At 47.3% G+C, this 19,242-nt stretch overlaps 4 protein-coding genes across 9 annotated transcripts in view; 3 read left to right on the top strand and 1 right to left on the bottom strand.

Annotated features, from left to right (window-relative positions):
• The first annotated feature begins 365 nt into the window (after positions 1 to 365).
• cops8 (COP9 signalosome subunit 8) lies at positions 366 to 5,930 on the top strand. The gene is made up of 7 exons (XM_088382434.1): positions 366 to 533; positions 960 to 1,030; positions 1,104 to 1,152; positions 1,286 to 1,418; positions 5,191 to 5,298; positions 5,369 to 5,431; positions 5,772 to 5,930. Exons 1-7 carry the CDS (start codon positions 462 to 464, stop codon positions 5,849 to 5,851), a joined length of 576 nt encoding a protein of 191 aa, XP_088238560.1. The 5' UTR covers positions 366 to 461; the 3' UTR covers positions 5,852 to 5,930.
• Positions 1,286 to 4,072, top strand: trim63b (tripartite motif containing 63b). The gene is made up of 2 exons (XM_088382428.1): positions 1,286 to 1,418; positions 2,683 to 4,072. Exon 2 carries the CDS (start codon positions 2,704 to 2,706, stop codon positions 3,745 to 3,747), a length of 1,044 nt encoding a protein of 347 aa, XP_088238554.1. The 5' UTR covers positions 1,286 to 1,418; positions 2,683 to 2,703; the 3' UTR covers positions 3,748 to 4,072.
• Positions 5,931 to 6,359: 429 nt separating the features above from the next.
• mlphb (melanophilin b) overlaps positions 6,360 to 19,242 on the top strand; it is a 58,804-nt gene continuing 45,921 nt past the window's right edge. For 3 of the 6 annotated variants that reach the window (XM_088382419.1, XM_088382427.1, XM_088382423.1), the window contains exons 1-2: positions 6,721 to 6,892; positions 9,100 to 9,228. The gene's annotated coding sequence lies outside the window, so the exon portion shown is untranslated. Of the gene's footprint in view, positions 6,700 to 6,720; positions 6,893 to 7,999; positions 8,155 to 9,099; positions 9,229 to 19,242 lie in introns of those variants that run through there. The other 3 variants (XM_088382420.1, XM_088382425.1, XM_088382422.1) reach the window with 2 other exon arrangements.
• The window catches only part of col6a3 (collagen, type VI, alpha 3), a 39,166-nt gene continuing 29,781 nt past the window's right edge, over positions 9,858 to 19,242 (bottom strand). Inside the window, exons 30-64 of the mRNA XM_088382437.1 lie at positions 18,584 to 19,195; positions 18,141 to 18,475; positions 17,809 to 17,887; positions 17,513 to 17,658; positions 17,340 to 17,432; positions 17,212 to 17,265; positions 17,005 to 17,076; positions 16,778 to 16,804; positions 16,653 to 16,697; positions 16,516 to 16,569; positions 16,372 to 16,434; positions 16,222 to 16,287; positions 15,982 to 16,035; positions 15,874 to 15,909; positions 15,718 to 15,780; positions 15,339 to 15,401; positions 15,155 to 15,217; positions 14,821 to 14,883; positions 14,682 to 14,732; positions 14,519 to 14,554; positions 14,330 to 14,392; positions 14,158 to 14,220; positions 14,037 to 14,069; positions 13,904 to 13,940; positions 13,675 to 13,686; positions 13,105 to 13,598; positions 12,890 to 12,992; positions 12,028 to 12,729; positions 11,790 to 11,895; positions 11,653 to 11,708; positions 11,219 to 11,485; positions 11,033 to 11,113; positions 10,887 to 10,949; positions 10,609 to 10,794; positions 9,858 to 10,530 (exon numbers count right to left, since the gene is read on the bottom strand). Of these exons, the coding sequence (XP_088238563.1) occupies positions 10,490 to 10,530; positions 10,609 to 10,794; positions 10,887 to 10,949; positions 11,033 to 11,113; positions 11,219 to 11,485; positions 11,653 to 11,708; positions 11,790 to 11,895; positions 12,028 to 12,729; positions 12,890 to 12,992; positions 13,105 to 13,598; positions 13,675 to 13,686; positions 13,904 to 13,940; positions 14,037 to 14,069; positions 14,158 to 14,220; positions 14,330 to 14,392; positions 14,519 to 14,554; positions 14,682 to 14,732; positions 14,821 to 14,883; positions 15,155 to 15,217; positions 15,339 to 15,401; positions 15,718 to 15,780; positions 15,874 to 15,909; positions 15,982 to 16,035; positions 16,222 to 16,287; positions 16,372 to 16,434; positions 16,516 to 16,569; positions 16,653 to 16,697; positions 16,778 to 16,804; positions 17,005 to 17,076; positions 17,212 to 17,265; positions 17,340 to 17,432; positions 17,513 to 17,658; positions 17,809 to 17,887; positions 18,141 to 18,475; positions 18,584 to 19,195 (4,382 nt within the window). The 3' untranslated portion in view covers positions 9,858 to 10,489. The remainder of the gene's footprint in view (positions 10,531 to 10,608; positions 10,795 to 10,886; positions 10,950 to 11,032; positions 11,114 to 11,218; positions 11,486 to 11,652; positions 11,709 to 11,789; positions 11,896 to 12,027; positions 12,730 to 12,889; positions 12,993 to 13,104; positions 13,599 to 13,674; positions 13,687 to 13,903; positions 13,941 to 14,036; positions 14,070 to 14,157; positions 14,221 to 14,329; positions 14,393 to 14,518; positions 14,555 to 14,681; positions 14,733 to 14,820; positions 14,884 to 15,154; positions 15,218 to 15,338; positions 15,402 to 15,717; positions 15,781 to 15,873; positions 15,910 to 15,981; positions 16,036 to 16,221; positions 16,288 to 16,371; positions 16,435 to 16,515; positions 16,570 to 16,652; positions 16,698 to 16,777; positions 16,805 to 17,004; positions 17,077 to 17,211; positions 17,266 to 17,339; positions 17,433 to 17,512; positions 17,659 to 17,808; positions 17,888 to 18,140; positions 18,476 to 18,583; positions 19,196 to 19,242) is intronic.

Here is a 19,242-nt window from a genome sequence, read left to right on the forward strand (position 1 = left end):
AATAAATGTGTCAAATAGAGGCTTTGACGTGTTGATAAACAGTATATACCGCCCTCTTGTGGCCAGAAGAACAAAGCACAGCTTCACCGGGCTATTTATGATCGGAACAGTATATTGATACTATTCACGAATATTGTATCCTTCTTGAATGTTTATTTATACCTGTGCTATGTTTTTTAAATTAAAATAACAGTTTTTATTGTTAGTATTTTTAAAGTTCATTCAAGTATGTCAGTGGCCTGTTGCTTTATATAGCGCTTCCGTAAAGGAATACGCGTTGTGCACGTGCCCTTTCCTTTGGTGAAGTGTACTCGAGTGTAACCTTCTCCAAAGGTTGCATTTTTTTTCTTCATCAGCTGTTTTTGGAATGAGCAAAGTACTTCCGGGTCACCTCGCTCGGAGAGGTAAGCAAAGTTGCTAGGCGAAAGCACGAATCCGAAAAGGCTCGGATCCTCCTCATCATGCCTGCTGCTGTGATTATGGAAGAAAGTTTTGACAAACTATTAGAGCAGTGTGAAGCTCAAGAGCTCGAGGTACATATGCGAGGGTTTGTAACAATTGTGTGCGTCTTTTCCCTGCTCATACTAGCATGGGTTGTTCTGCGGGTAAAAGTGCTCGACTCGATTGGTCTGATAACACGAGTCACGTTGAAGATTTCTGTGAAAATGTCGCTTTTCCGCTATTGTTACATTTCGTGTGTATGCTTCATCAGCTTGTCGGTGAGTCCTATAATTGTGGTGGGCGGATCAATCCAAACATTCGTAGCATCGCTTCGGGAAGCGGCCATTAATTTTGTGTTTTGGGTACGTCTCATTGATCGATATTAGATGTGTATATATCCATACTTGTCAAAGTCCGTGCGATAGAGTCCAGTTCCAACAACCGCGTTTCCGATTCGTTTCATTTGTACTTGTAAAAGTCTACTTCGCTACTGATATAGTATTGTGTTGTTCCAACAGGCACCAGGAGGCATTACAACCCCTCAAGTATATGCGCAACTTCTGGCACTTTATTTACTACATAATGATATGTGAGTTAATGTGTCATTTAAAAAAAAAACATCAGTAGATTTGTTTACTGAATTGTCCTTGTGGCTTGTACAGGAATAACGCCAGGTATCTCTGGAAGCGGATTCCACGGGCAATCAAAGCGGTAAGAATCTTGATACGCTCCATCCGACTGCACTTTTCAACCAGTGTAACCAAAGAAAGTTCATTTCTGACCATTTCTGGTGGCTCCATGAACCTTTTTATGATTAAGGTGGATTTTTCTTTCTTGCACTCAGGCAAATCCTGAATTAGCAGCAATTTGGACAGTTGGCCAGCACATATGGCAACGAGATTTCCCCGGGATCTACACATCGATTGCAGCTCATCAGTGGTCAGAAAATATTCTCCCGGTAATGGAGGCCCTTCAAGGTATGTTTTGCGCTCTGACAGTGGGGCAATGTGTAGATCACGATGCAGATGATGGCAAGCTGTTCTCAAAACATATGCACATGGTGGAGCTGACCTGTTTCAAAATGTATTTGGTTGGCGTGTGTGATTGTGTTCGCCAGCAGAGGGCGCTAATTGAACACTGCTTCAAGCCAGCTAGGACGGCAGCTTTCTAATAGGAAATAAAACTGTTGTTTTATCCAGCTTTGAACACTAGTTTAATTTCACAGCAAACATCAACTGAAAAAGTTTTAGGTTTTGCATTCACATATATTTTTCTATAATTTGAAAAAATTGCATTGTGTGGCGAGCGTGGACTTGTGCAAGCGTTAATAATAGCGTCTCCGTCATGTTTGCGGTGCCGCCTCGTGTTGATGTTCCAGTGGTGTGTTGAAGCTGACATACAGTTTGTCACAAGACACTTCGTGGAACTCGCAGGATGATAATTGCAACGTGTTGACGGATGTGAAATCAAAACTTGACTTTGGAATTATGAGTAAACAAAGCTGATTTAACCCCATTTATGTTTAAATGTTAGGTTGACTTCTACAGTTTTACTGTTTGCTTCTTTCTTGACAATCACGCCACGTGTTTGCCGTTCAATCCCCAATAATATCATCAAATTGACTGTGCGCAGAGTGCCACAACCCAATAAAGAGCCGTCATTTTTTTCCATTGTAGATGTTCAACGCTCAATCGAAGAGTCTCTTGCTGTAGTTTTGTCCGCAACTTGGATTTGCCATCGTTCACGTTTTTCGCCAACAAATATTATTAATCGCTCATCTCTACTGGATAAGAGAAGGAAATCTTGTTTGGCAACCGTGTTTGTTTCTCATAGAGGCGTGACAAACAAACAAACTTGTGAAAGCTTGAGACACACTTGCTTGTTTGGCTTCCTTGGACAGCGGTCACATGCAGGCTGTTTATTTCACAGTGCATCCACCATGTCCAGCTCTCACTTTAGATGCCGCGCACAGCCAACTGGGACATGTGACGCATGCCGTGACTGGGGGGGGGGGGGGCATTTCTGTGAAAAGTTCCGCGAGCCAGCAGGCAGGCATGTGCGCTTTGGTTGGTTGGATCAAATGTCAGCAGCAGGAAGGGAGGTGCTATAAAAAGGGACAGCCGTCAGTTGACCAGCCAGAGTAGATCCCAAAGTCACCTAGCGGAAGGACCCCCTGAGGATAACGCAGCGTCTCGACTAAATCCTTTCGAAAACTTTTTAACCCCCTTTCCCCCCCGTGAGGTCGCACATTAAATCGCCCTCATGGACGTCCAGAGGACCGGATCGTTGGTTCGCCCTCCGAGCCCCATGGACAGCCTGGAGAAACAACTGAGCTGCCCCATCTGCCTCGACATGTTCACCAAGCCGGTGGTCATCCTGCCCTGCCAGCACAACCTGTGCCGCAGCTGCGCCAGCGACCTCTACGACTCGCGCAACCCCTACCGCTTCTCCGGCGGCGTCTTCCGCTGCCCCACCTGCAGGTTCGAGGTGGTGCTGGACCGCCACGGCGTGCACGGGCTCCAGCGCAACCTGCTGGTGGAGAACATCATCGACATCTACAAGCAGCAGCAAGAAGTGAGCGGCGGCGGCGGCGGCAACACGGAAAGCTCCCTCAAGCCCAAAGAGTCCAAGGAGCCCAAATGCCAGGAGCACGAAGACGAGAGAATCAACATTTACTGCAAAACCTGCCAGACCCCGACCTGCTCCATGTGCAAAGTGTTTGGCCAGCACAAGGACTGCGAAGTGGCGCCCCTGGAGAGCGTCTTTCAGAGCCAGAAGACCGAACTGAGCAACGCCATCGACGGCCTGGTGGCCAGCAACAGCCGCCTGCAGTCTCTGCTCATCCAGATGGAAGACGCCTGCCGCGTCGTCCAGGAAAACGCCCAGCGCGCCAAGCAAGGCCTGGCCGAGCGCTTCGACCTGCTCTACGCCGTCCTGGAGGAGCGAAAGACCGTCCTCCTGGAACAGATCGGCAAGGAGCAAGACCAGAAGGTGGCCACGCTGCGGGCGCTGTCCCAGCGTTACGGCGAGCGACTCCAAGCCAGCACCGACCTGACCGACTCGGCCGTCAGGGCCCTGGAGCAGAGCGGCGCCGCCGAGTTCCTGGTGGCGGCCAAGGGCCTCATCACGCAGACCAAAGACGCGGCCAAAGGCTCGGCGGGCGAAGAGCGCCCCGAGCCCGGTTTCGAGAAGATGGATCATTTCGCCGTGTCGACGGAGCACGTGGAAGCGCTGCTGGCCAAAATGGACTTTGGCTCCGACGACGAAGATGATTTCGACGATGCCGAGGAGGAAGAGGAGGAATGATGGACAATGACGTTCTGACAAGAGTACGGCGGGCAGGGACCGGGCCATGTTAACAAAGTCGCGGGAGGGGTGAGATAGGTCGGGCTCGCGTCACTCGCCAGTACTTTCAGTGCAATATTTAACAGCAATGTGGAATACATTCACTTTCCTTTTTATACTTTTGTACTTGGAACCACTTGAATGTTGGCTAAGAGCAGATATCTACCAAGCAATGTCAAAGATGTCAAAGATTTTATTTCAAATGTAGCTGATGCTTAGAGACATTTGCCATCGCACACTTTGCTTGACTTACTTGGAACCTGAAATAAAGCTGCATGATATGAAATTGTGAGATGTCTTCTTTGTCGGCTCTAAGCGTCGCTAATCGCAGACCGTTGTTCTTTGCGAGTCTTTGGATCGGAGCGTCGCTTCGGGCCGCATTTAAAAATAAAGGCATCGCTATGCGCCGCCCGCTTTGCCTTTGCCGGCCGGTGAAAGCGGGGGGCTATTTTTAAGAGGTGAGAGGCTGAGAAGTGATAGCTGACCGAGAATAGACGGCCAGAGAAGGACAGGCCGGGTCCTGTCACCCCCCCAGCTCTGGATAAAACTCCACTCCCCCACTCTGACATGTTTCTCAGCACGCTTCAACCCAAGTTGGGAGCGTCGAAAAGGGCGATGCAGTTGCCGCTCTTGTCATCGACCTCGGGGTCGAGAGACGGCGCTAAAAATACGAGTCTGCTCCCTGACTGGGTTACAGAAAGCCCCTTGAGATGACCTGCTTGGCCTGCTTGCTCACTCCTCACCAGCAATTTCATTAATAACCCTCACGTCATGTACAGATGACCCACTTTAAAAAACAAATGTTGATGAGCTTCGCATAAGCACCGTCGTTAACGCAAAACGATTGACACCGCAATCAAAACTCAACGAGTGTAGACAGGAAGTTTGCTGGCCGGTAGTCTGGGAAAAACAGCCTTGACAAATCTCGGGGCTTCTCCACCAGCTGTCTTTCCTCATCCGTCGACGTTATTGTCACGGCCGCCGCCGCGCTCCGCGAGCGTGCTGTTGATACACATAAGCGAGGTTGCTTGGATACCAACAACGCGGGGCCGCAACCCCGAGCCGTTCAGCTGGCGGAGGTGAAGGTGCAGCCGACGCATTTGGGCCCCCTCGCACTTGGCTCTTATCTCCTCAAGCGACGGCGGCTTGAAGGAAGCTTTGACATTTGAGACAATCCAGCCCAGGGTTGGCCAACTGGCAGCCTGCGGCCCGCTTGCGGCCCACGCTCAGCCCCCGCCCCCCACTCGATAAAAAAAGATGATGAGAGGACAATGAGCTCTGAAAGACAGGAAAAATTCCAAATGTCTGATTTTCCAACGCAATGAAAATATCAGCGTCAATACTTGTTTTGGTGCCACGTTAGGCGTCCAACTGATGTCATGGCGTGTTTATTATGCTTCCCAGAGAGTACGCGACAAAGGGCCTACGGGCTCGTGGCGCAGGCGTACACGTCCATAACCGCCGAAGACTTCGCCGCCTTTGTGGGCTACTCGGTGGAAGAAGCCATCAAAGGTAAGGGGGGGGGGCAAAGTGGGGGATTCGGGCAAACCTTTTTGACTCGACCGCTTGTGTTTGCCCGAAGGTGTGGTGAGTCAGGGCTGGCAGGCGGATCCCACCACCAGGATGGTGATGCCCAAAAAACCAGGTAGGTTTTTTTTTTTGCTTCTCCTATTTTCTAAATTGTCATCTGCTGCACACAATTGGCGAGTCATCTCATGCTAGTTATCATCTACATCACTCGGAGGGGGGGGGGGGGGGGGTCTGTCTGGTCGGGATGAGCCTGACTTGAGGCAATGTTGCTCTTTCAAGTCAACTCAGTCACCTCTGCGTGGCTAAAAAAGAAACGGAGGTGGCGTGAGATCGTTTGCCCTTGCTGACACCTGAGTTGAAACACGTGGGGGTCGTAGTGGCCAGTTAAAATGGCAGCCATGTCAAAAACGCATGACTCAATGCACTGCGTTGTCTCTATGTTGTCCTCCGTACAGATCCTCCCCCCGTTTCGTCGGTTCCCAACGAGCAGCAGTTGGCCAGACTCACCGATTACGTGGCGTTCTTGGAGAACTGATCACCACAACAAATATTTGTCTTTAGATTTGTGCAGACTTATCATGCTTTTGTGTTATAAAAATAAATACTTACAAACACTCTGGTGTGATTATCATTTCTTTTGACATATAACCTCAACTCCACCTGGATGATGTTTCGCTAAAGTCTTATAGATCAAAATTTCAACGAATTGAACATAATTTTAAAATGCGGAGACATGATTTTGTTTTTATTGAATGACAGGGTTGGATATTTTTTGGCTAATGTTTCTTACTATTGCTACTGATGTACGGTGCCCTTTCTCCCATTTCTGCCAATGTGTCTTTTGACATTTGGAAAGTGCAATGTATAGATGGTTGCTAATACATGTGCGGCTCCTGTGGTTCTTTTGAGCCATGCATGCATGCAGGCATGTATGTGAGTCCGTCCATGTGTTGCGTCTTCTTGACGGTTCGCATACCAGCCAACCAGCCAGCCGCTGCGTGAGCGTGAGAAGTTATCGGACTCCCTGCTGGCCTTGGAGGATGTCCGCCAGAACTAAAATTGCTTCCTTCTGACACGTGCAGATAAAATTTACACCCATGAGCAGGATGCAGAACTATATCGGTGTGTTTTTGTGTTTTCTTTTTTCAACCTGTAGGGGAAGGCTTGCGTCAAAATGGAGAACAAGAGCACACGTTAAAAAAAATGGCAGTAAGGTATTTTATTGATTTATTCACTTGCATAATTACGCGTTTTATTGTAGAAGTATTTTGGAGCATGAAAGCCAAGCCTGTCACATTGTGCACATCTGACTGCACATTGTTGCTATTTTGCAAACGTGTGAAGAGGACGAGAAGGAAAAAGCACAGCCCGAGAATGGTGCAGGTACTTCCCACTTTCGCAATGCACGCACGCACGCACACCTGTCAGCCATGAAAGAGCGCATGGCGCTATATAAAGCTAGCGAGATTGTTGACCGCTGTGCAACCTCATGCCATGCAAACATTCCAAAGTGTTTCGGTTGACTTGGTGAGGTTGTTATAGTGTTGGTCAATGAAAGACATCCAAATGTGTTTTGGTGAGTTGATGTTGACATTTGAGCAACCACGTCGTGCGTTCAGCTTTACTGTTTAAAAACTGCAAAGTGCACTCGGTGAGATTGTTGACACTTTTTCTCCATCAAAATGTGTTTTGGTCCGTTGATGTTGATTGATCGTTGAGGTGAGTTACATCAACGAGGTGCTAGGTTGCTAATCGTGTGTTAGCTTGTGCAACAAAAGATTCATGCATTAAATGAAAATTTGAAATGTTTACTTTTTTTTTTGCAATATTAAAGTATGTTTTAGTGCAAACGTAAGTGTTCAGTGTTGGGCAACCGCGTGTCGAGTGAAAAAGCAGATATGACTTTTGGGACATTCACTGCAAATGTGTAGGTGCAATCGGCGAGGTCGTCTGAAAGACAAGCCCGACTTAGGGTCCTGCTGCTGGGAGCTGTTTTTGTCGCTAGCCAGTAACCCGATGCACTCAAACGAAATTGACACGTTATTATGATGATTAAAATCCATGCTGTGAACGTTTGTTTTGAAATGGACACTTGTGTCACCACCGGGCGTCCACAACAACTCTTTGGATTTCCTCACATTTACGCAAATGTTGAAAGAAAATATATAACATCAAAATTTGACAACAAATTACTGTGCAAAAATACAGAAATGAAAAAAAAAGGAATGTTACACGTCATACAGCTACATATGGAAATATATGAATATAGATATTATTATTCTGATCGAATGAGTAAGTGTCCTGTAAATAGACTGCTATTTGTAACGTCACCTGTTTTATAAACATGAACCTCCACTTGACAGCACGCCACTAAATACAGTATTGTGTTGTCGAATGTTCTCCGCTAGAGGGCAGTCTTGTGCAAATATTGTTGAGTAATTGCCATAGACCGGCACAAATTGCCTCACTTGAATACAGGGGTCGAAGTTATGAAATGGAAATATTAAAGGGCATGTAAAGACACTATGGGGTCTCAAAATGTATTTGATAAAGATGGACTTGTATTTTTGGAAACTGTTGTGAATTTTTGAATTAAATTGCGAATTGAGGAGTAATCGATGAAAAATCGACAGTTTGTATGTGATCGTTGAAGTTCATCCCGGAAATTGCCGAAGTGACTATGACGTAGATTATAGGAGGCCGACCATTGCCGAGTTACTTAGCCCATGTAAGCAAAATGGCGGATACAGAAATGGAAGCGATGTCGTCTGACGAATCTCCCTCAGATGATTCTTCACTTTCTGACGAAAGTGATCCTAAAAAAATACTACAAGAGGGGTAAGAAAACCAAAATATGAAACAAAGTTCCCCAAACCAAAATATTAGACAAGAATACCAGATTTTAAAAAATATATAATGTTATAGAATCTATTACTTGTTCATAGAATGCAGTTGGGTTTAATCAGGGGGGAAAAAAAGATTAGTGGACCAACCTCTCATTCCTTCCCTTTTCCATTTGCTACCACATTGGGGAGTTGTTTAATGTGTCGGTCTCAATCCACACAGTGAAAATGTTTCCATGTGGGAAACGAGATGAGTCACGACCATGCGAACGTGGGAGACTCAAACGCGAGCGGAGATGAGAAAAAGATGGAGGAGAAGAAGCCAGGGGAGTCCGACAGAGCAGGGGAAAGGGGCTCAGAGGGTCCGGTAGGAGCCAAAGAAAAGCGGTAGGGAAGGAGGAAGACTACTCCAAACATTACTAAGTGAGCCGTGATGAGTCGGTGTCACCGGCTGGAGTCGGTGACCTCGTATGACCCCATGTGGCCCCATCCAGTTGAATCTTCAGTAAACCCACCGAAATGTGACTTTTAGCAGACTCGAATGGTTGCATTTAACCAAATAAAAATGAGGGGAAAAAATCTGTTTGATGGGCTAACGCGGTGAGCCTGCTGGAGTCAATGTAACTGCTTACTGCTGCTCAATGTGAAAGTCATTTACAGCCCCCTCAACGTTTTATGGCGCTTGCTGGAAAGACGTACTGCCAACAGTGTTAGTCATCGTTAGAACGGCTGCGTGTGTGTTGCTTTGGCCGTTTGGTTTGGGCTTCACAGTGGGCGGGTGGGGGGACAGTGGTCTGTTATTTTTTTAATTAAGCTGTCAAGCCAACCGCAAGGACATGATGAGTGGAATCATCTTGAAATGATTGATATTGGCACTTTGATGTTGCTTTCTGATCAAATCGAGCACCGTCCAATCATGTGACTTCTTTTTCTCCCGTAGGTGGACGTGCGGCCTACGAATTTCTGACAGCGGGCAGATTATTTTGCTCCAAATGTTCCGATTGTCTTGCAATTCCATCGTACCACGCGCACATTCAAGCCCAGAACATAAACGCCTTCGCGTTTCAAGGTAAGACCTCTTTTGGGAGTCTGTGTTTTTCATTGCAATTTTTTCTTTTCTTCTTGTATGCAAGCCAGAGTTGAGATGTTAATTGAACGGGGAGTAATACAGGAAATGGAGAGTTTATCGCGTTAGTATTTGAAGAATCCCAAGAGATGTAACATCTGGAAAAACTGCTCGGTTGAGAAGGGAAAAAAAACAAAAAAGGACGACACATCCGCTTGGCAGAACAAATTCACTTTTTGAAGCGTGCATTCATTTCCCACATTTTGTATTGCTGAAGATCTTGCCCCAACTAAAAGGTGTACTTTTGAACGGTAAGTGATTTTGGCAAGATGTCAGCAATTAGAAAGGAGTCGACACATCCGCTTGGCAGAACAAATTCACTTTTTGAAGCGTGCATGCATTTCCCACATTTTGTATTGCTGAAGATCTTGCCCCAACTAAAAGGTGTACTTTTGAACGGTAAGTGATTTTGGCAAGATGTCAGCAATTAGAAAGGAGTTTCAGCCAATATAAAGCGACTGTTTATTTATTTATTTTTTCCCTCATGTGTGTCTTTGAATGATTTTAGAGGCACAAGCAAAATTTTGAACTGGAAAAATGGATAAAGTGGTCTAAAAAGCAGAAATGAAATGTTTATTAGAAAGTCTGTTTTATTTTGTGTTTGATAAGTCAGATGAAACACAAATTTCCGTAAATGAAACAAAGAACAAAGACAGCTGAACAAATACATTCTATCTTGATATTGCTTTGGTTTGTTTGAGGCAGTGGCTCTTGTGTGCACTTCATCTACTTGCATTCTAGCACTTGCTACCATTTTGAATACAAGACTCGTGTCAACGTTCTGTGTGTGGCTATCGATATACGACATAAGAAGCTTAGTTTAGTAATTCATGCAAATCCTGAAATGGATGGAACATATTTTACCGCTGAAGTAAAAAATAACCTGCACTACGATAAATCAGACGACTTGACTGTACAAAACAAAATGCACATCATTACCATCTGCAAAACAAACACTAAGTAGCACCAGTAGATTAAAAAACAAAAAACAAATATCATGCGGCAAATGGTGTTGTTTTTCATTTGTGACGAGGGAACTGAAAGAAGTGAAATGACTAGCTGAAGCTGTTGGGGCGGGTGGGGTCAAGTCCATTTGTGTGGAATCCAGTGCAGCCTCCATTCGTACAGTATGACCAGTGTGGTGGATGGTTCTCCTCAAAGCGCAGGGACACGGGCTGGCTGGCCACGGCTGCCACGCGGCTCCTTATGTGCTTAGCGAAGCCATCCCCGCTTGCTTGATGGGCGCTGCCGACAAATAGACAAGGTCACGTGACGTCCAGTAAAACATACTGCAGGATTTGGACCCAAAATTTGACTTGTTACCTGGTTTTCCACAAGCCTTGGCACACTGTTCATGCGTGTCGAAGCGATTCTGGTTCCCGCCGCAGCCTCCGTACCAGAAGCGCGCGCAGCTCTTGCTAGGTGCGTCGTAGTGCCACTTGAGGACAAACTTGGCGCACGTGCCCTCCTCCTTGGGGAGCTGGCAAATGTCCACGGCTGTTGAGGCCACTGTTGAGAAGCCAAACACAATGATTGCCCAGTTACATTTGGAAACCATGAGACGATAAATGTCAAGCAATGGACATTTTTGAGGATCCAACCTGGAGCTGCTTGGCGCTCCGCTGCTTTGCCTACTTGTTGCTCCTGGGGTTCAGGCTCCGGCACTGTGAAAGTGCATATGCAGATTTTGAAGTTTTTGAAGCATTGAAGCAAAGTGATGGGATATCCAAAAGTAAGGCCCACTGACCTGTGGCTGGTTTGTCCAGTGGCGTGTTGACTGGAGCGGTGATGACCTGGCTGCTGATGATTGGCCGCTGCGCCGCTGCCTCTGTCAGTGACACAACCGGCAATGTTGATCATCCGCATAGCCTCATTTAGATATTCATCATCAGTCGTTAGCGGCGTTGTAACGTTGGGAAGTTTGAGAACTGACTGGTGGTAACGACTCCTTTGTGGGTGGCGAGCACGTGGCCGTCGGCGCCGTGGCCCGTCACCACGGCGTGGTACGTCTGCCCGCTCTCCAGCTTGTCCACGGACAGCTCGGAGCCCGACACGTTGGTCTTGACGGCCAAGGCGTGGTCGTGCAGTCGCGTCACCGTCACTTGGAAGTAGACAAAGTTCTTGGGGTCCGGGTTGGTCCAACGCAACTTGAAGCCGCTACGCGTCACGTTGGACACGTGAAGCTCCTCGGGGTCCATCGCTGAACACAAACAAAAGCAAGCAAGCGACATTTCATCATTAGTTTTTTTTTCCCCCCATTGTTTATCTCATATTTATATTTTCCCGATCAACATTCTTGTTGATGTTTACTGTTTACAACATTTTGTGAATCTCATCAGTTTTTGCTTTCGTACGAATGGATCTCACCTTTGTGCTTTACTGGATGAGATTCCTGCTGCTTTTCGTGTTGTTTTGTGTGGCTCCTGTAAATGGCAAGATCATGCGGAAACCTGATGATGATGATTTTAAGGAAAAATAAAAGAATCAACAGAAGTGTATCTTACTGGGGTTGGCGTGCCAAAGTGGTGAAAGGGTTTTTTAGGGGCTGATCACTCTGGAACCACTTGCAGTGTTTGGACACTTCAGGGGACATGAAGAAAGCGTTTTCAACTGCAATGGAAGAAAAAAGAATTAGAAGAAACACTCCAAAATATTATGACTGATCCCCAAATATCCCAAATCTACAAATGAGAGGAAATAACATTAGGATACAATAAATCAAATTGTAATCAACAAACGTACTGCTGATGTACTTGGGCAGCATCTGTCCAAAGGTGCGCAGGTGCTTATCGTAAAACTGCGAGATGGTGTCCAGCCTCTTGAAGAAGACGTCGGTGGGCTCGCTGGCCATGCGGGACAGGACGCGAGCGTCGCCGGCGCTCAGCTTCTCGCCGACGCCAAAGATGACCAAAAAGTAGCCTCTGCACTTGATGTCGATGGCGACGCGTACCAGTTGCTCCTCGAGCTCCTCCACGCCGCCCGTCACAAAGAGCATCAACACCTTGCGTGGCCGCTGCAGGGGCGCCTTCTCAAAGACGTGCTCCACCGTCCACTCCATGGCGGCCGCTAACGAACGTCCGCCTTCCAGCTGCGGCGTCTTGTCCAGCAGGAACTTGACGATGCCCTCCGCCGACTGGTGCTCGGTCAGGCCGATGTCCACGTGAACGGGTATCTTGGTGTGGTTGTGGATGAACTGGTAGGGCGCCTGCTGGAGGACGGCCACTCTGGCGTGGTGAGGGGATGTCTCGGGGCTGGAGGACACCTGCAGGTGCTCCACCATGTGCGCGATGTAGCGTTTGATCTCAGTGAAGACGGCGGGGTACGTGCTTTCCGAGCTGTCCACCACGAAGCTCATGTCGATGTCCACGTCGGTGGTGAAAGACCTTCTGTCTCGACCGGGCGAGGGCGGAATGTAGTCGCACATTTGGTCAGGGGCGCAGATGTCTGCAAAAGAGCAAAGTCCGCTCTCTACATCTGTGCTTCTCAAAACGTGTTTTCCATCTAGCTCCACTTCCAAAATGATAGACATAACATTTCTAAGATTTTCTTTTCTTTTGGTTATTCCCAGTTGGAGTCGCCACTGTCTTTTGTTAAACATTCTTACCGAAACAAAGATGGCAGTTCATGACTTTCGTCATGACTGAATTAAACTGGGCACTTCCTGGGTTGGGCATGACGATGACCTGGGCCAGAGCTGTGTTGTTCACCTTGTGGGGCAAAATGACAGTCTATGATTAAAAAATGGGACTCTCATTGGTTAGTCGGGTTCAAAGACATTCAAAGCCCCAAAGCGAAGAAATGGCACCGCATCAGCATTACCTGCAAGGCTCTGGTGAGCGCCCTGTCGTCACTCTTGACCAAGAACAAGGTGGCGATGCCGGCGTCGTGGAGGCGCAGCGCGGCGTTGGTGACGGCCTGGGCGTTGGCCACCGAGCCGCCCACGAAGAAGACGGCTACCTTCCTAACCAGGAAGCCGCTGCGCACCCTCTTGAAGGTGTTGTGCGCCACGAAGCTCATAGCCGTCTCGAGGCTGCGCCGCTTGTTGGTCTGCAGTGTCTGCAGGCCCTCCACGTGGCGCAGCAGCGCCCGCTTCTTCAGCGCGTCGCTGAAGCGCACCTCGGTAGTCACCTCGCTGTTGTAGAGCGCCAGGGCCACGCGGGCACCTCGCGGACAGTTGCTCTCCGACACGGTGATGCCGTTGAGCAGCCGCAGCACGGCCTCGCGCATGCCGTTGAAGGCCGGCCGCCCCACGTCGTTGGACGCGTCCAGCACGAAGGCCAATTCCGTTGGGTACAGGGGGCACTCCAGCTTGCCTGGGGAAGCCCACCGACACGTTTAGTTTTTCGGCCACTGTGGCTAAAAATGGAAACGGCGGCGTTTGCTCCTTACCGTAGCAGCAGGCTGTTGACGAAAGGGACAAAAAATGAGTGCGGTGTACATAAGAGAGCATCGATTGTTCAAATGAGACTTAAAAGGGACAAATTATGGAGGCTGCCTATTTGAAAGGATCCCATTTTGTTTTGGAGTTTGACTTCATACATTTTTTCACAGTTGTAGTAATTCAAATTCAATATTTGTGCTGTGTTTTTGCATGCTGTGTTGAACGCCTGAGACTTACGACAATTGTCTCTGATCTTCTTGACGAGGTCGCATTGCTAATGAGAAAAAGGAAACGAGAGACACGTGACCTCACTCTGGAGCTCTGTTTAAAGTAAGCAGGATGATGATGGTGTAAAGTATGCCAAACGTACCACAACTCCCGGTCCTCTCGGCCCCTTCAGACCCTAAAGCGCCAAAAGCACAAATGGTGATGCTAAAGTTTGGACAAGATCAAAATTGCCAGATGAGGTGCAAGTGCAGGACGTTGCTTACGTAAGGCCCCGGATAGCCGACCTCTCCCTTCTGCCCGCCCGTTCCGGGATTTCCGGAAACGCCCTGCCGGAAAAGAAAAGTCATTGTGGTTTCCGTTTTGGATTCACATGGACAGATAAGCATAAGAATTGAGAAAAACAAGTGAATGCATAAAAACAAGTGCCGAGTTTACCCTCTGCCCAAGATTTCCTCGAGGACCAGGTGCACCCTTGGTTCCTGCATTACCAGCTTCTCCCTGCATGGTTGGAAAAAGAAGCAGGAGTGCAGTTAGTTATTTGCTAGTGGGTGGAAATGTTTTTGTGAGATCAGTTAAACACCTAGTTGGCAATTAATACCAAACTGAAAATAGTCTCTTCCTCACCTTTGGCCCCGGGAACCCTGGGAAGCCTTCATCACCCTAGAGATGAAAATCAATCCGTTAGGGTGACGTCCCATGACTTGTATATTTCAAAGCGATCCCAGCATGAAATAAAATCTCAGCATATGTTAGCAGTACAAACAACGAGAAGACAAAATGGACTTGCCCTTCTTCCTTTGGGCCCCGAGATGCCGAATCCATCCCTGCCATCTTCTCCCTTGGAGAAAAACACAACACGTCCGTTTGAGCTGCCCGCCATCTTTCATCATTACAGCATTACAAATACGAGATCAAAGATGTCTTACAGACTCTCCGCGGAGTCCCAATGGTCCGATGACGCCTTTAATTCCCGGATCTCCGGGCTCTCCCTACACGACCCCAGACAAAACAGGATGGACAGACAAAAAAAAAAAAAAGTATAAGTTAGACATCTCTCTTCGGTACGTATTGAAAAATGTGATCAGGCTGTTTTCTTTGGTTCCATCTGTGGACGTTGCTGTTTTCCTCCAATTTATTACATATGTGCGAAGTAATATGAGAGAGAAAATAAGCGAGGCTCAGGCCCCGCGTGTTTAGAAATTAAACAAGGCTGTCGCGGAAGGAACACAAAGGCCCGCCAACATTAGTTCCAGTGTGTACCTTGCGACCGACTGGTCCTCTTCTTCCCTTTTCTCCCGAAGCACCTGGGCTTCCCCCGGGACCCTGCAAACGAACAGCACGAGATTCTAGATTCTTTTCTCTGGATTCTACACACAGCATCCTAAAATGTGTGTGTGAAATGCACAGGCTAAGTCAAGATTTGATTTTTGCAAGGCTGACTCACTCTGGGTCCAGGATTTCCAACTTCTCCTCTGGGTCCTGGTGCACCGTTTGGTCCAGCCGGACCCTAGTCGAGAAGACACAAAAAGGCAATTGTGGTGATGGGACATGGTGATGGGACATTATGTGAATCAGCACCCCAAATGATCATTTCACAGCAAAATAGTTGACGTCCCTTTCAGTTTTTAGAATGGCGCCTTGAGAAGGAGCAGAAGCGTAACCCCCCCCCCCCCAATTTCGTGTTGATTGATTCAACTGGTGCCAGGGGCTTTCCAAAAAGCACTAGTGAGGGAATTCACCCAAAGTGGCTGCTTCAACCCTAAATGTCTGACTTCCTGTTCAGTTTTATGGCCTCATTCTAAACATTTGCAAAGAGGACTTACTCTTGATCCTCCGATTCCAGTTTCCCCCCTCACACCGTCCACTCCAGGTGGTCCCGGCTTCCCCTTTTTAGACAACAGCAGCATTTTAGAATCAGGTGACATTACCCTTGTCGTTTCATGCCCCCCCCCTCAAAAAAAAAAAAGGAAAACACTTACAGCTTGTCCCGGCGCGCCGCGTCTCCCATCCGCTCCCTAATGAAAACATGGGGATATTAAATACAAAATGGCCACATGGCAAAAGCAATCCGTGGTCGAAGGCGTTACCCTTCTTCCGGGTTCTCCAGCTGCTCCCTTGTTTCCATCCTCGCCGGGCTCGCCCTAATGGTCAACAACAAAGTCAAGATGTCCTACAGACGGTATGGATCAAATACATTCCAAACTAATGACAGCACGTTTATGTAGCGACGCAAGTGGGGAAGTGTACTGACAATTTTTCCCCATGTGCTTATAAGGAATTACATTATTTAATACATTTTAATATACTGTATGCTAGTATGGCATTACCGCTGGTCCCGCATCACCAGGGTCTCCTTTTGGTCCAGCTCTGTTATTATCCACTCCACTTGTACCCTATCAAGACAGAAATATCCAAATCAATAGACAGGACAAACCTTATTTGAATGGTTACAATCAGGAAATGTCGACGAAACTCACAGGGTCTCCTCTGATTCCCATTTGGCCTTTGTCTCCCGCTTGGCCTTTGATGCCTTTAGGACCCTTGAAGATTCAAACACATCAAGTCAGCTGAGAAAATATTGCCTGGGTAATGATAATCCGAAGAAAAATTCCATGACTCACTCTACTGCCAGAATGTCCTCTGTCTCCCGAGGGCCCAGCCACTCCACTTTTGCCCTATAAAGACCCCGGCAGTTGCAAATTTATTCAAGTCTATCCATAAGGAGAAAAAAAATGGTTACGTTTTAGGACATCATTACCTCTTCACCATTAATTCCATCCAGGCCAATTTCTCCAGATTCGCCCTGCAACAGGTTAGCATTTGTTTAACATTTTACAAATAGTTGAGTCTCACAATATGAATTTGAAAAGGAAATGAAATCACCTTTTCTCCAGAATATCCTCGAGAACCCTGTGGAAAGTGTCGAAAATCATAGTTAGCAAAAAGACATTTTTTAGTACATAAGGCCCTTGGAGACCATTCCATCAAACTTTCACTATGCTGACAATTGTCTGCGAAAGGCCACAAAACAGCATGTAGGCCGAAACGTAATGATGATAAAGCCATTTCCTAATTCACCATCAATATGTCCAAGTGATCATTCCCCTCACCTTGAAACCTCTCTGCCCAGGACATCCCTGGAAGCCCTGAGTTCCATTCACACCAGGAGGACCTCGCTCTCCCTGTATTTGCCACAAAAATGTTAACACGTGACAATAAAGAAATCAAAGAATTCATAAGAACCAAATGACTGCAAACAAATGCAGTTTACAAGTCTAGTTAGGGTTCGGTCAGAAAAGGACCACAGATAAGCTTACCGGTCCGCCCTCATCACCAGGATGTCCTTGGCTTCCTGCGCCACCCGGACGACCCTAAAACAAGATTAAATGATCAGATTTCCTATTTCTTCTTTGAAGGTGTTCTGATCTTGGCTTTTGACCCATACCTTAGGGCCTGAAACTCCGATGGAGCCTCGGTCTCCCCTTGTGCCTGTACATTTGCACGGCACTCCACAGCACTGCTTCTCTGCAATATTGTCCTACGTAACAGTAAGGAAAGTCCATGTTAGTTCATTTACAGTATTTTGTATTGTTCTGCATATTGAAAGTGTCCACATACCAGTTCCTCCATTAGCTCGTAGTCCAAGTCCAAGATGTTTAGTCGCAGGGGTCTGGTGTACCTAAAGCCACGGCCAAATTCCAACAACGCAGCGTCTTCAAACCTGGGAACGCGTTCCAGGCCGACCAGAATCAAACTGTTGACTCCTGATTGGAATGGGATTGCAAAAAAAGTTTTCAAAAATGATCCTTTCACATCATCTAAACGCATTTAAACTCATCCTATGGCAGGTCTGTGTGTTGGTTCAAAGCGTAAGCAGTTCCTGGGTGTGATCATTTTGGAAGGGTAGTAGTCACCTGATTGGCGGAGCTCCTCAATTCGCCTTTTCATTTCAGGATAGGGTGCATCGATACCATCAGTCAGATGAATAACAACCTAGAATAAAAAGATTACGCTCAATTATCATCGCGTCAAGGACATCCTGTTCATCAACAAATCAGTTTATGAACAAGACTTCAATTCACAAACTCAGTTTACGGTGTATTTTTTGGGAACGAGCTGGAACGAAATAATTGCATCTTTCATTACGTAAAAGGGAAAAATGACTGAGTCTCTGAAGGAATGAAATTTGTGAACAAAGTTTGACTGTACTTAGAATGACCAAGGCACGTGTGTCTCGTGAACCCACCTTGACGGCATCATCTTGTCGGTTTCGGAATCTGTCAGTGTAAGCCGAGATGGTCTTGCCACTGAGAACAAAGGGGCCACGATTGCGAAGGCCTCTAAAGGCCTCCAATAGCTGGTTGGGATTGTCGGAGAAGTCCACCTGGATGGGCTGCCCGGTGGAGTCGATGGCGAGCATGCCAATTTGAATGGAGGGAGTTTGCCCCGACGAGCAACTGATGGTCGACATTTTGGCGATCCTCTGTAGAATGGCGCCCATTTTGCTCAGGAGATTGGTTTGGGCACTGAAGATATTCTGGGCAGAAACGTCGAAGCCCACCAACACCTCGAGGTTGCAGGCTTGAAAAAGAGGACCATTTTTAAAAATGGTTTCACTGTGTGGCGGACAACTTATTGAGCTATTCAACGACCATCATCGTGACAAAACAATGCCATAACATTTCTTACCTCTGGGAGCGTCTTGTACACCAACGCACAGCTTGCCCTTCACTTCGTCATCTAACGTGCCCAGGATTTGCTCATTGAGTTCGGAGAGCTCCTGATAGGTTCTGGCTCTGGCCACAGTAGTGGAGTCACTGGCCAGGATCTCTTGCTCATTCGCCGTGTCACCCACTCCAACAGCAAAGATTCGCACACCGCTCTTCTTTAAGCCAAGTGCAGCTGATTTGGCGTCATCAGACGACGGCCCTCCTTGGATGAGCATGAGGATCTGAGGAGTGCCTTCATCTTTTCTGCTGCCCTTCGGTTTGGAAAACTGAACATTTTGAATGTGTCGAATGGCTGCCCCCGTGTTGCTTCTACGTCCCCCTTTATAATCTGCACTCTCTATGGCACTAACAATGTCTGGTTTGTTCTTGTGGGTGTTAAGGTAGAACACATCCGACACGTCGGTGCCATAATGCGCCAGTCCAATCCGCAGGTTGTCTCTGTCAGTGTAGAACAGGTCAACGAGTTCGGCGACAAACGCCATCACTTTATTGAAATTTTCTCTGCCCAGGTTTATGGAGCCGTCCACCAAAAACACGATATCAGCCTTCTTAGATGCAGGTAGTCCTTGTGCTGGGAAAAGTTAGAGAAAGAAAAATGTGTCATTAGTTATTCTAGCA

Source organism: Syngnathus floridae, chromosome 8 (assembly GCF_059516105.1).
Source record: "Syngnathus floridae isolate MCC-2025c chromosome 8, RoL_Sflo_1.0, whole genome shotgun sequence".
NCBI lineage: Eukaryota > Metazoa > Chordata > Actinopteri > Syngnathiformes > Syngnathidae > Syngnathus > Syngnathus floridae.